The sequence below is a fragment of the Jaculus jaculus genome, chromosome 1 (assembly GCF_020740685.1).
Source record: "Jaculus jaculus isolate mJacJac1 chromosome 1, mJacJac1.mat.Y.cur, whole genome shotgun sequence".
Classification (NCBI taxonomy): Eukaryota; Metazoa; Chordata; class Mammalia; order Rodentia; family Dipodidae; genus Jaculus; species Jaculus jaculus.
In genome coordinates this window covers 245,163,742-245,177,110 of record NC_059102.1, presented here as the reverse complement: position 1 = coordinate 245,177,110, position 13,369 = coordinate 245,163,742, and the positions used below count along the sequence as shown (strand labels likewise).

General features: G+C 38.1%; 1 protein-coding gene across 8 annotated transcripts in view; it reads left to right on the top strand.

Moving 5' to 3' along the window:
* The window catches only part of Nfat5 (nuclear factor of activated T cells 5), a 139,460-nt gene that overhangs the window by 42,575 nt on the left and 83,516 nt on the right, over positions 1-13,369 (top strand). For 3 of the 8 annotated variants that reach the window (XM_045146784.1, XM_045146766.1, XM_045146748.1), the window contains exon 1: positions 11,747-11,875. Coding sequence is in view for 2 of the 8 variants with exons in the window: in XM_045146745.1 (XP_045002680.1) it covers positions 11,750-11,875 (126 nt within the window). In the remaining 6 variants the exon portion in view is untranslated. Of the gene's footprint in view, positions 1-11,746; positions 11,876-13,369 lie in introns of those variants that run through there. The other 5 variants (XM_045146770.1, XM_045146778.1, XM_045146756.1 and 2 more) reach the window with 2 other exon arrangements.

Below are 13,369 nucleotides of genomic sequence, written 5' to 3'. Positions count from 1 at the left end.
AAATAATTCTCTATCAGTTGTGAGTTCCATTCTTGCCAACAGTCCTATTGTGCCACTGTAAGGAGACATGTGGGGTGGCATCTCCTGGTTCTCTCTGGGCCTCAAATTCTAACTGAAACTGCCTAAAAGAAGCTAGCTTTCTCCTGTTCTCCTTCAAGGCTGGCCTGGAACTCACACCTATCCTCCTACCTCTGCCTCTTGAGTGCTGGGATTAAAGGCTACCACATGTGGCCTTACTGCATATCTTTTTGAGTACAGGAACTGTGGCTTTCATTTGTGTTATTAGAGGTTCTAGTTAATACAGTAAAAATTTAACTGTTTTGTATACGTTATTGCTAACACAACTCCACAAGGCAGATAGCTGTTTCCACCATTTATCTGAGTTGCCTTCCTCTATTAAGTAACTTGCCAGTCATAATGCCATTAGCTTCCTCTTAGTACAATGTTGGTGTATTCTCCCCCACCATCTCTAGCTGCAGAGGACACATTCCAAGGTTCCCATTGTTAGGAAAAGCAGGTTTTATCTAGTAGGCCTAAGAAGGGCTCTGACCAGGCAGGTCCAAAAGCCACCTCCCCTGCAGACTAGGAGATACATATTGGTGGGGGGATAGGAATTCTTTGGTTGCAGGGAGGTCCACCTGGCCTCAGGGCTTGGGCCACTTTAAGGACAGGTGGTTTGGGCCATTGCAGGAAAATGATAATGGGAATGGATGGTCTGGATTATTCAAGGAAAGTGATAATGGGGATGAATGGTCCAGGTCATTTTAGGAATGTGATCATTGGGAAGGGTGGTTGGGTCACTTTTGGGAAACAGAGGGTTACTATGAGATGACAGTCAGTCCAACAGAGGAGTCGTTCTGGTTCCAACACTCATTGCATGCCTGAAACCACTGGGAATGCTCAGTTTTTTTCTTTTTGAAACAATTTGACTATTTATTTATGGCAGGGGGAGAATGGGTGCATCAGAACCTCTAGCCACTGCAAATGAACTCCAGATGCATGCACCATCTTGTGCATCTGACTTATATGGGTACTTGGGAATCGCATCTGTGTCCTTAGGCTTCACAGGCAAATGCCTTAATTGCTAAGCTGTCTTTCTAGCCCTCTTTTTTTTTAAAGATAGTGTCTCCCTCTAGCTCATGCTGACCTGGAACTCACTCTGTAGACTCAGGCTGGCCTCGAACTTATAGTGATCTCTCTACCTCTGCCTCCAGAGTGCTGGAATTAAAGACATGTACCACCACACCTAGTGGGAGTGCTTAGTTTTATAGTCTTTGTTTCTTCCTATATGTAAATACCCATGATAAAAGTAGTTTATAAATTTGTTACAGTAAGAAATAGGCAAAAATAACTACTAATAAAAACAGAACATTTATAAAACTGTAATGAAATTGCCAGTATTACCACTCTTGCTCTTTGGCTCTATATTAAGTAAAATAAGAATTATTTGGCCTCATGAATAGCAATTACAGGCACACACCACAGTGACAGCTTGATGGTATTTTCTTAACTAAATCTCTTCTCCATTCTTTGATACCCAAGCTTTTTCTTATTAGCTGGCACTTTTCTTCATGCTGTCAAATATGCATAATTTCTTCACCAAATAGAATAAACATTTTACTTATCTTACGTGTTCTTTTCCCTCTCTTGGAAACAATATGGAATAGCAGTCTGTGTTCCTACTTACAGTACAATTTTTTCTTTAGTTCCATTTAAACTTCAACTCTGTCTTTTGACACTCACTTTGGACAATGCTAATAGGCAGATAGCCTCTTGTTTTCCTCATCCTGTTAGGATTTTTTAAAAAATATTTTATTTATTTATGGGAGGGGGGAGAATAGGTGTACTAGGCCCTCTAGCCACTGCATATGAACTTCAGGTGCATGTGCCACTTTGTGCATCTAGCTTATGTGGGCATTGGGGAATTGAACCTGGATTTTTAGGCTTTGTAGGCAAGAATTGCTGCTAAACCCATCTATCCAGCCCCCTGTTAGGATTTTGATACTGAACCTAAAACTGCTCTTTGCTGCTTCACCCTCGATGGATGTCTTCCTTACTCTACTTAACCCCAACATGCCAGGCTGAGCTGTCTGTCCATGAACATGCCTTCTTCATCTTATTTAGCCTGTGACTTGCACACAGCAGCAGGCTTTTTACACAACTGCTCTCCTCATTCTGCCTCATTCATTATGTAGTCTCAGGCTGGCCTTGAACTCGCAGTGATCCTTCTACTTCTGCTGGGATTAAGGGTGTGTGCCACCATGCCCAGCTACTCTTTTTAAGATAATTTTGAGGGACTGGAGGGATGGCTTAGCAGTTAAGGTGCTTCCCTGCAAAGCTGAGGGACCCATGTTTAATTACCCCAGAACCTACGTAAGCCAGATGCACAAGGTGGCACATGGTATCTGGAGTTCTTTTGCAGTGCTATGCCCATTCTCTCTCTATCTGCCTCTTTCTGTCTCTCAAAAATAAAAATAAATTTTTTTTGAGGCTGGATCTCACGCTGGTCCAGAGTGATTTAGAACTCACTCTGTAGCTCATGCTGGTCTTGAACTCATGGTGATTCTTCTGCCTCAGCCTCCTGAGTTCTAGGATTAAAAGTATCAGTCACTATACGTGGTTTGACTTGGTACTCATAATTCTCCTGAGTGCCAGGATTACAGATGTGTACTAGTTTATAGTTTGACATTCTTTTCTTAAAAAATTATTTATTTATTTGAGAGAATAGGCCCACCAGGCCCTCCTACCATTGCAAACAAACTTCAAATGCATGCACCCCTTTGTGCATCTGGTTTTGCGTAAGTACTGGGGAATTAAGCCCGGACCGTCAAGCTTTACAAGTAAATGCCCTTAACCAATTAGCCATCTCTCCAGTCCCCAAGTTTGACACTCTTAAAATTAAAACTAGGGCTGGAGAAACGGCTCAAAGGTTAAGATGCTTGCCTGCAGAACCTAAAACCCTGGTTCAGTTCCTCAGTACCCATGTAAAGCCAGATACACAAGGTGCCACATGCATTTGGAGTTCGTTTTTAGAAGCTAGAGGCCAGGTTCTCCCTTTCTCATTGTTTCTATTTATATCTTTAATAAATTAAAAAATTTTAAAAAGTATTCATGTAAAATTTCTGGAAACGGTGAATAAATATGTTTCACTTAATGATACATGTATCCTCTATTATTTAAGAGTTTTGTTTCATATAGGACAGACTTAAGTAATTGAAAAATAATAAAGGAGCCAGGTGTGGTGGTGCACATCTTTAATCTCAGCACTCAGGAGGCAGAGGTAGGAGGATTGCCATGATTTCGAGGCCACCCTAGAGACTACATAGTGAATTCCAGGTCAGCCTGGGCTACAGTGAGACCCTTCCTCAAAAAAACAAAAAAAGGAAATTTATTTATATTTTTATAATATTACTTATTTATTTGTAAGCAGAGAGAGAGAGAGAATGAGCAAGCACAAGCAAGGGCATGACAGGGCCTTTTGCTGCTGCAAATGAATTCTAGATTCAATCACCATTTTGTGCATCTGGTTTTATGTGGGTACTGGGGAACTGAACCTGGCCTGGAAGGCTTTGCAGGCAAGCATGCTTAACTGCTGAGCCATCTCCTCAGATGCATAAAGAAAACTTAAATTGCAGATACTTATTGAGAATGGGCTCTTAGCCCAGGCTGGCCTCATACTACCTATGTATTTAAGGATGAATATATATATTATATATTATAATGAATATATATAATATATATAAATATATAATATAATGAATATAATATATATATATTCATGAGTAATATATTTCATTCTGTATTTCATGTTAAATAATTGTGAAAAGTAATGCCTAAGGGAAAAATTTGATATGTTATACTAAATTATCTGTGGAACTTACTACTTTTGTTATTCCTCAAACTCATGTGATGTATGCTAGTTACATATTATTTAACATTCCAGTTGGGCATAGTGGCACATGTCTTTAATCCTAGCACTTGGGAGGCCAAGGTAGGAGGAGAATCACTGTGAATTCGAGGCCACCCTGAGACTACATAGTGAATTCCAGGTCAGCCTGGGCTAGAGTGAGACCCTATCTCAAAAAACCAAAACAGTGAGATTAGTTGTTAAGGCACTTACTTACCTGTGAAGCCTAAGGATTCAGGTTTGGTTCCCCAGTACCCACAGAAGCCAGATGCATAAAGTGGTGCATGTTTCTGGTGTTTTTTTGCTGTGGCTAGAGGTCTTCACATGCCCATTCTCTATGTCTGTCTCCTCTGTATCTCTCAATCTCTCTTTGCTTGGAAATAAGTAAATAAATAAATAAATAAAACCAAAAAAATCTTTAGAATGCTATATTTATTTTACAAAAACCATAGTAAAATATTATCTGGAAGAAGTGATACAAAGAAATAAATATTTAAAGGTAGACTAGTGAATTGACTTACATTTAAAAGCTGAAAAATTTGTTAAAACACAGTGCCACCCACCAGTTATTCTTGGACTATATAATCTTCCAGAAACAAAATATCCACTTGACCTGCAGCCAATATATTTTTCCAGTGGAGATGCCAAATATGATGACTGTCAATCGTGAAGTGTTTTCTGAACAAAATGAATGCTTGCTCTCTTCAGCGTAGAACTGAGTTGGCACATTGGAGATAATCATGCACTTTGTTTTAGAGTATTTGGTGAACTCTTGGCTTGGGATTCCCGCAGCTTACTGTGATCATTTATGGAAAGGTGAAAGTAAGGTATTTGTTTCCCAAACATTTTTTGGGAAAGTTTTAAGCAGGCTTTCAGATGTCTAATGGTAGCTTAATTTATCGTTAATAAAAAATAGTAAGGGGGCCAGGTGTGGTGGCACATGCCTTTAATCCCGATACTTGGGAAGCAGAGGTGGAAGGATTGCATGAGTTTGCAGCCACCCTGAGACTACATAGTTTTATATCAGCCTGGGCTAGAGGGATACCCTCCTTTGAAAAGCCAAATAATAATAATAACATTAGAGTGTTAAACTCTCATTCAAAATAGGATATGTTAGCAAATGGATTTTTCAGTATTACAGTGTTTATATATGATACCAAGGAACATTCATTATTTGAGTAATACTCTTTCTTGCACATTAGTTTAATTTTTGTAACATTTTTGAAGCATTCCCAGCACAAAGTAACATCCTTTTATCACAGATACTACCATTTAGTTGCTGGCTTGACAGTTGAATAGGAATAGGAACATCTTATTTCCAGACTTTCTCTCCTTTTATTGTTCATTTGTGCATAGACACATGTCAGTAGTATTAGCTGTGTACAGCTTTTATTACCTGAATGTAAATCATATTCTTGAGAAAAGTTATAAAGGAAATGAAATTTTTGATAATTTTGGTTTGTATTTTCTTTTTAAAAAGTTGTTTACTTATTTGAGTGCGTGAGAGAGAATGGATGTTCCAGGGCCTCTCCTACCTCTGCAAACCAACACATACCACTTTGAGTATCTGTCTTTATGTGAGTATTGGGGAGTTGAACCTAGGTTGTTAGGCTTTGTAGGGAAGTGCCTTAACCTCTGAACCACCTTTCCAGCCCCTAAATCTTATTTCTATCATTCATTTTTCCCCCCTGTGGGTGGTGAGTGAGTGAGTGTGTATGTGTATGTGTATGTGTATGTGTGTGGTGTAAGACACTTGCATGTAGCCATGCAGCGCCACATGTGTTTGTGGTTGGTGTGCTTGCTTGAGATGGCCAGAAGGAACAACAGAATGTCCTGCTTCTTTGCTCCTCTGCCCATTTTTTTTTTCTGATTTATTTAATTTATTTATTTATTAGAGACAGAGAGAAAGAGAGAGAATGGGCACAACAGGGCCTCTAGCCACTACAAACGAACTCCAGACTCATGTCCCACCATGTGCATCTGGCTTATGTGGGACCTAGAGAATTGAACCTGGGTCCTAAGGCTTTTGTAGGCATGTGCCTTGACCGCTAAGCCACCTCTCTAGCTCTTCTCTCTCTCACTTTCTCTTTTCTTTTTGAGGTAGGGTCTTGCTGTAGCCCAAGCTGACCTGGAATTCTCTGTGAATTCCTCAGGGTGGCCTTGAGCTCACAGCGATCCTCCTACCTCTGCCTCTCGAGTTCTGGGATTTAAGGCATGTGTCACTATGTCTGTCCTCTGCGCATTCTTATTTGAGTCTCTTACTGATCCTGGAGCTTGGCGTTTTCTCAGGTGGTCCAGCAGTTCTTGGGTCTCTGCTCCCCAGGTGCACATGGGTTTGTGGTCACACACTGCTGTTTATGTGGGTTCTGGGGATTGAACTTGAGCCTCCATCTCTCAGGCTTTAGGCTCTCATACTCGCACAGGATGTGCTCTTAACCACTGAGCCGTCTTGCCAGCCTCATTATTTTGTTTTATCACATATTTTTCATTTTTAATGATAATAATCTACATTTTTATGATGAAGTCCTTGTCATAGGAAATTCTTCTTGAGATTAGATGAAAAAAGTAAAATGAGCTTTTGCATACTGCCTGGTTCTTGAAAATGCTCAGTAAGTTATAATTGTAATTGTATTATTAATGTTGTCTTGCTAAGAGAGAAGAACAAGAAAATCATCTGTCTCTTCCCAGCTGTTCCCTTTGGTTTACCTTCCCAAACTCAACTGGAGAAAGTGAGGAAGTACAGGGTTTTGAAATCTTTTCCTGGAAATGAAGCTGTAGATAGGATTTGGGCAGTCAGTACTTAGGACACAGAATGCCTAAATGTGAAGGGAAAAAATAGGGTACATTATTAAGTTGTAAAATTTCCCCTTCTCTCTTACTGTCTAAGCTCTCAGGTTAGGGGCTTCTGTATGCTTTTATAGCTTGATGCAGTCAGAAATTCTTCCACTCCTTCACACCCAGTGTTTAAGAATAAAGGACTGAATTGACCCAGAAGTAATCAGTAACATGAATGGATCAATTAGCTTATAGAACATGACCAAGAAGACATACCTGCCAACTCAGTTTTACATTGTTGCCTTTGCAACTGACTTGGGAAACATTGATTTGCTTTGAGTGCCTGGAATGGGCAATCTCATTCCACCTTCCCTTTCTTAATTATTTATTTGCCCTAGTCCTTAAGGCTGGTCTTCCTCTGCTCTCCCTTCAGCTTAATTTCTTTTTTTTTTTAATTTTTATTAACATTTTCCATGATTATAAAATATATCCCATGGTAATTCCCTCCCTCCCCACCCCCACATTAATTTCTTTACTCATACCCTTGCTACCAATAATCTGACTGAGTCCTTTTTCTCTCCCTTGATAGAAGTCAAGGATAAACAAGAAAGAGGTCTTCATGTGCTCCTTTTGGTAACTTCTGTATTCCTTTTCACTTGACAGCAATTGATAGCACCAGGCAGGCAGGAACAGCTGCGTGTAGCACCATCTAGTGGTACAGCTCTTGTGCAAGCCTCAGGTTGTAGGACTCAGCTCTAAAGTGTTAACAGACAGCTCTTGTGTAGGCCTAGGAAGATGAAATTACTTAGCTCTTGACAGTGGCCAGTGTTAGAATACCCAGGCCTACGGTATATTGGAGGCCCTTAGCCCTAAAAGCTAAACAGCTCTCTGGAAATCTTCCAGTGTTCAGCACTTGCAGTTTCTCTTTTGTCTCTTTATAGCTGTGCATCATTTAGCCTCAGTTTTCTGCTTTTGTTGTCTCCCTTGCTGATGCCCTGCTCACTTTATTTAGTTAGTTTTTTCAAGGTAGGGTCTCTAGTTCAGGCTGACCTGGAATTCACTATGTAGTCTCAGGCTGGCCTGGAACTCACAGCAGTCCTCCTACCTCCTTCTACCTCCACCTCCCCAGTGCTGGGATTAAAGGCTACACCCATTAGGGAAAGAGAATGGGTACACCAGGGCATCTAGCTCCTGCAAACAAATTTCAAACACATGCACCATTTTGTGCATCTCGCTTTACATGGGTACTGAGGAATTGAGCCCCCGTCATTAGACTTTGTAGGCAAGCGCCTTATCCACTGAGCCATCTCTTCAGCCACTCCCCACCCCCCGCCACTTTTGAACCATCCAGATACCTCTTCTTCAGTTGTTAAGCAGACAGTTTTCTGCTTTGCTGTCTCTGCTCCTTTTTTTCTTTCAAGTATTTTCTGTAGAGCTGGTTTTGTCTTCAAATATTCCTTTAGCCTGCTTTTGTTGTGGAATGTCCTTATTTCTCTGTCTATTTGAATGGATAGCTTTGCAAGATAAAGTAACATTGGTTGACAGTTGTTATCTTTCAGAACTTGGAATACATCACTCAAGCCCTTCTGGCTTTTAAAGTTTGAGTTGAGTAATCTGGTGTGATCCTGATGGGCTTGCCTTTGTAGGTAACTTGATTTTTCTCTCTAACTGCTTTCAATATTTTTTCTTTGGTTTGTATGTTTGGTAGTTTAATTATAATGTGGCAAGGAGAGGTTCTTTCCAGGTTTTGTCTGGTTGGTGTTCTAAAGGATTCCTGTATCTGCATTGGTACCTTTTTCCCAATTTGGGGGAAGTTTTCTTCTATGATTTTATTGAAAATACCTACTATGTCTTTGGAGTGAAATTCTTTTTTCTTCTACTATACCCTGAATTCTCATGTTTGATCTTTTCATAGTATCCTGAATATCTTGAAATTCCCATTCATACTTTCCTATTAGTTTGTCTTTCTCTTTGTGGGACTGTATTAGATTTGCTACCTGGTCTTCTAGTTTAGATATTCTGTCCTCTCCTTCATCCATTCTACTGGTGAGGTTTTCTACAGAGTTTTTTGTTTCATTAACTGTGTTCTTCATTGCTAGTAATTCTGACTGGTTTTTCTTTATTATTTCTATTTCCTTATTTATGTATTGTATTGAACTCTTTATTTCATTAAATTTGTGTCTTGTGTCTTTCATTCCTTTGATTTCTTCTTTGACTTCTTTGAGCATATTTATAATCATTCTTTTGAAATCTTTCTCAGGCGTTTCCTCTAACTTATTTTTTTTTATTTTTAAATTTTTATTAGCATTTTCCATGATTATAAAAAAATCCCATGTTAATTCTCCCCTCCCCCCACACTTTCTCCTTTGAAATTCCATTCTCCATCATATTACCTCCCCATCACAATCATTGTACTTACATATATACAATATCAACCTATTAAGTACCCTCCTCCCTTCCTTTCTCTTCCCTTTATGTCTCCTTTTTAACTTACTGGCCTCTGCTACTAAGTCTAACTCATTCTTATTGGAGGTCATTTCTGATGCATTAATATTTTTTGGTGGATTTATATTTTCTTGATTTTTGGTGTTTCTTGTGTTATAATATAAATATTTTTGATTCTTGGATTAATTTAATGCTTGGTTTTTCCAGTTATCTGCTCCTTTTTTCTATTTTAACATCTCAGTCCTCATTGTTAAAAGTGGTGAGAAAAGACTGCTGGAAAGAAGCATTTTATTGGACTTAATGTTGAAACATTAGTAGGGAAGGGAGCCATCACAAGATGGTACCTCCCAGTTGACTCACCAAGTGAACTGAGCAGCCTGCTCATGTAGCTAGAGGAGGATGTGTTTACATGAATCACAGCACATCTCACATGCAAATGGTTTCTGTTTGCACCAATCACTGCTGTTAGCCTGGGCTAGAGTGAGAGCCTACCTCAAAAACAAAACAAATAAACAGAAAAAGCTAACTGCTTATGAGATTCAACCCATGCATTGTTAATGTCATAGATTTTAGGGTTAAATGTCCAGCAGTTATTTCTGTAGCATTTGCAGTTATCTTTTGTCTGATTTAACCCTTACTGAATTCTCCTTCATGGAGATGACATTTATGTTGAGAGTGGTTATTCTTTGCCTTGCTGCATAGAGAGAGTCTCTAGTTGGATGGAGATGGTGAGTTTAGTATGAGCCATATATTCTCTGCTGGGATCTGTGCTAGTAGTGTGAGCAGACATTCTGTGTGCTTGTGAGCTTGTTGTCATCCCACTCCATTTTGACTTCGTGGAGAATTAATTCCACCTGTTAAACAAGGGCAATTAAGTTAATGGTCTTTTCTGTGCAGAAATTAAAATTTACTTTTAGCCTTTAGCTACTAATTTTTCCAGCAAGTATTCAGCTACATAAAAATAAAGCAAAACGTTCTCAACCATTCATCACTATACAACTGGAATTTTGTAACCTACAAAAATGGATAAGCTGTTCAATGTTTCAAATGCAAAAGTTTTGTAGGGGGGGAGCTAATGGGACATCTTCAGTGTTTGTTTATTTAATTTATTTATTGATGGGAGGGAGAATGGACACACCAGGGCTTTCAGCCATTGCAAACAAATTCCAGATGAGTGCTCTGTCTTGAGCATCTGGCTTGTGTGGATCCTGGGGAATTGAACTGGGATCCTTTGGCTTTGCAGACAAGTGCCTTAACCTCTAAGGCTTCTCTTCAGCCCAGTGTTTATGTTAAAATAAAGCTCTTGATTTTAAAATGTAGTAATAGCTGAGAGTGGTGGCGCACACCTTTAATCCCAGCACTTGAGAGGCAGAAGTAGGAGGATCACTGTGAGTTAAGAGGCTAGCCTGAGACTACATACTCAATTCAGGTCAGCCTAGGCTAGAGCAAGTGAGACTACCTTGAAAAAATTTTTTAAAACCCTGTAATAATAATTAATATAGTCAATTATCAATTATGCTATCTGAGACTGTCTGATATATGTGCCTTTCCAGGGTCAGAGATTTCTGAAAGAGCATTTTCTTGACTTGTGATATTCCTATTAAGCTTTTTAGGAAGGAAAAAATGAATTGTGATAGCATTGGATTAAAATACCCTTTTCTAGGGCTGGGGAGATGGCTGAGTTGGTCAAGTGCTTGCCATGCAAGCATAAGGATTTTGATTCAGATCCCCAGCACCATGTGAATGCTGGGTGTAGTGACACACATGAATAATTCTAGTGGAGGGAAAGCAGAGGTAGGAGAATCCACTGGCTAGCTAATCTAACAGAATGGTTGAGTCCCAGGTTCAGTGAGAGATCCTGTCTCAAAAAGTAAGGTGGAACACAATTGAGGAAGATAACTGATGTCCATTTCTGGCCTACATATGCATGTGCTCACACACATGCATGCATACCTGCCAAAATACATACACACATGCACCACACATGTACACAAACAGTAGATTATGTAGAAAAAGACAAGTACTAGAATAATTAAGCCAAGTTAAAGCTGATATTCATTAGTGTATGCTATCTCATATGTAAAAGATGACAAATCACAGGCACTGTTATAAAGGAAAATATTGGATTATCTTGGATTATTTGACATTTCTTCTATTGTGTCTAGGTTTATTTAATTTTTTTTTTTTTTTTTTCATGAGGTAGGGGCTCACTGTAGCCCTGGTTGACATGGAACTCTGTAGCTCCAGGCTGGCCTCAAACTAAGAGAGATCCTGTGACATCTGCCTCCTAAGTGTTGGCATCAAAAGCTTGTGCCACCACATTCAGCCCAGGTTTTACATTTTAAAATGTAACAATTTTTTTTCTAAAGGTGATCTTGAACATAAGGAATGAATCTAAAAATAAAAGTACAAAAACAGTTGGCTCAATAAAAATCTCATTCTTCAGTTTTCAAAAAAAAATTATACTTATTTGCTAGTAAATCTTCATTAGCTTTCTTGATATGGGATTAATTTTTGTGAATACTTATAGCAAGAGAATATACATTTATTTCATGCATATGTAATTAGGATGTTCACTGACACTCTTTTAAATTTTGTTTTCTCTTCTCATCCTCCCCACAGAATCTGTTTATGATCTACTCCCAAAGGAGTTACAGTTACCTCCATCTAGAGAAACATCTGTAGCATCAATGAGTCAGACAAGCGGTGGTGAGGCTGGCTCGCCTCCTCCAGCTGTAGTCGCTGCTGGTATGCATTTCATCTTATTTTATTAAAGAAAACCAGGGTGTTATCTGGCCAACATGAACAGTGCTGGCAAAGTTATTTTGAAAAGAGTATGATTTGAGGGTTTGTTTTAGGAGTGTTTAAAAGACATACTTTTAACTTTAAACATTTTCAATATTTTAGATGTGATTATTCTTAAAATTGAATACATCCATAAATATTACCTCCTAAAATGGGCCCTGGCTTCAAGTCTGGGAAGCAGTTTGAAACTGTTTTGTTGAGTGCACATAAAAAGTTTAAATACCATGCTATGGATCGAAAATTACTTTTGAGTTTCTGTTTAGCAAATGTTTTTAAAGACTTGCTCAGAGGGAAAAATGTATGAAATGATCTTAGAAAGCACTAAGGTTCTCAAATTCTTTTCTGTTTATAACATGTTACTATAAACCTTTTCCTACATGTATAATCTCATACTTACTTTGAATTCATTGAAAATAGTAGTAAAACTTTAATGCAGTATTTATGTAAAGACAATCTCTTATATTAATGAAAAGCATTAAAAGTAATGTTCAAAATTTATTAAGTATATTTTTACGAACTCTCAAATCATACACTTTGTAACTATATAAAATTGGTTCAAACTTTTATTTTGAAAGATGAAAGATTGACTGATAAGCTAATAGGAAAAGGTATTGATTAGTAGTAAATTAATATGAATTGTTTTTTATAATTTTAGCTTGTCCAACTATAGTTTTTAAAATTGGAATTTTAGGTTGCTAACTGTGTTTGCTTTAGGTAAAGGAATATTTTACACATACATTCTGAAGTTTTATCTGTTCTTTAGAGGTTTATTGCCTCACATGATACATCTCATCTTTTAAAATGGTATTTGAAGTCCAGCACAACATTGTCTTCAGTAGGTTGATATAGTTTCACAAAGAGAAAAAGAAAATGGAAGGTTGTGATTTAAATGAAGATACTGGTACTGTACTATAGTTTCAGATATTTTTCTTCTATGAATTTACTTAGGCACCATTAATCTTGTGTACCAATCTTTTCGATGCTTCAGTAGTGCAGAATGAAGTGTTCTGACTAAGGGCAGGGCAGCTTTAAAAATGGCAAAGAAACATATTGGCCCTGCTCACTGTTCATGTGTGGCCAGACATTTTCTAACAGTTTCTGTGGATTTAATTGTGAATTAGTGAACATTTTTATAATCATACTGATAAGTTGATGTAGTACACTTCAGATCCACTGGATTCTAAAATGACTTTGAATATTTTTCTGGAATTTGGAGTTTCAATCTAGTTTTAAAAATTGTATGAGATAAAATATATTTTAAAGATATATTTCACTTTAAATCCACATTAAGAAATTGACTAACTGATTTCTTTTGCGTGTTTTGAGATTGTTTTATAAGAACATGTTGACTCTGTATAGAACTAAAAGTCTGTTTCTTCTGTGCTTTTTAACATCTGTTTACAGTAGATCCAGTTCCTTTTAAAAGCTGAAAAAAAA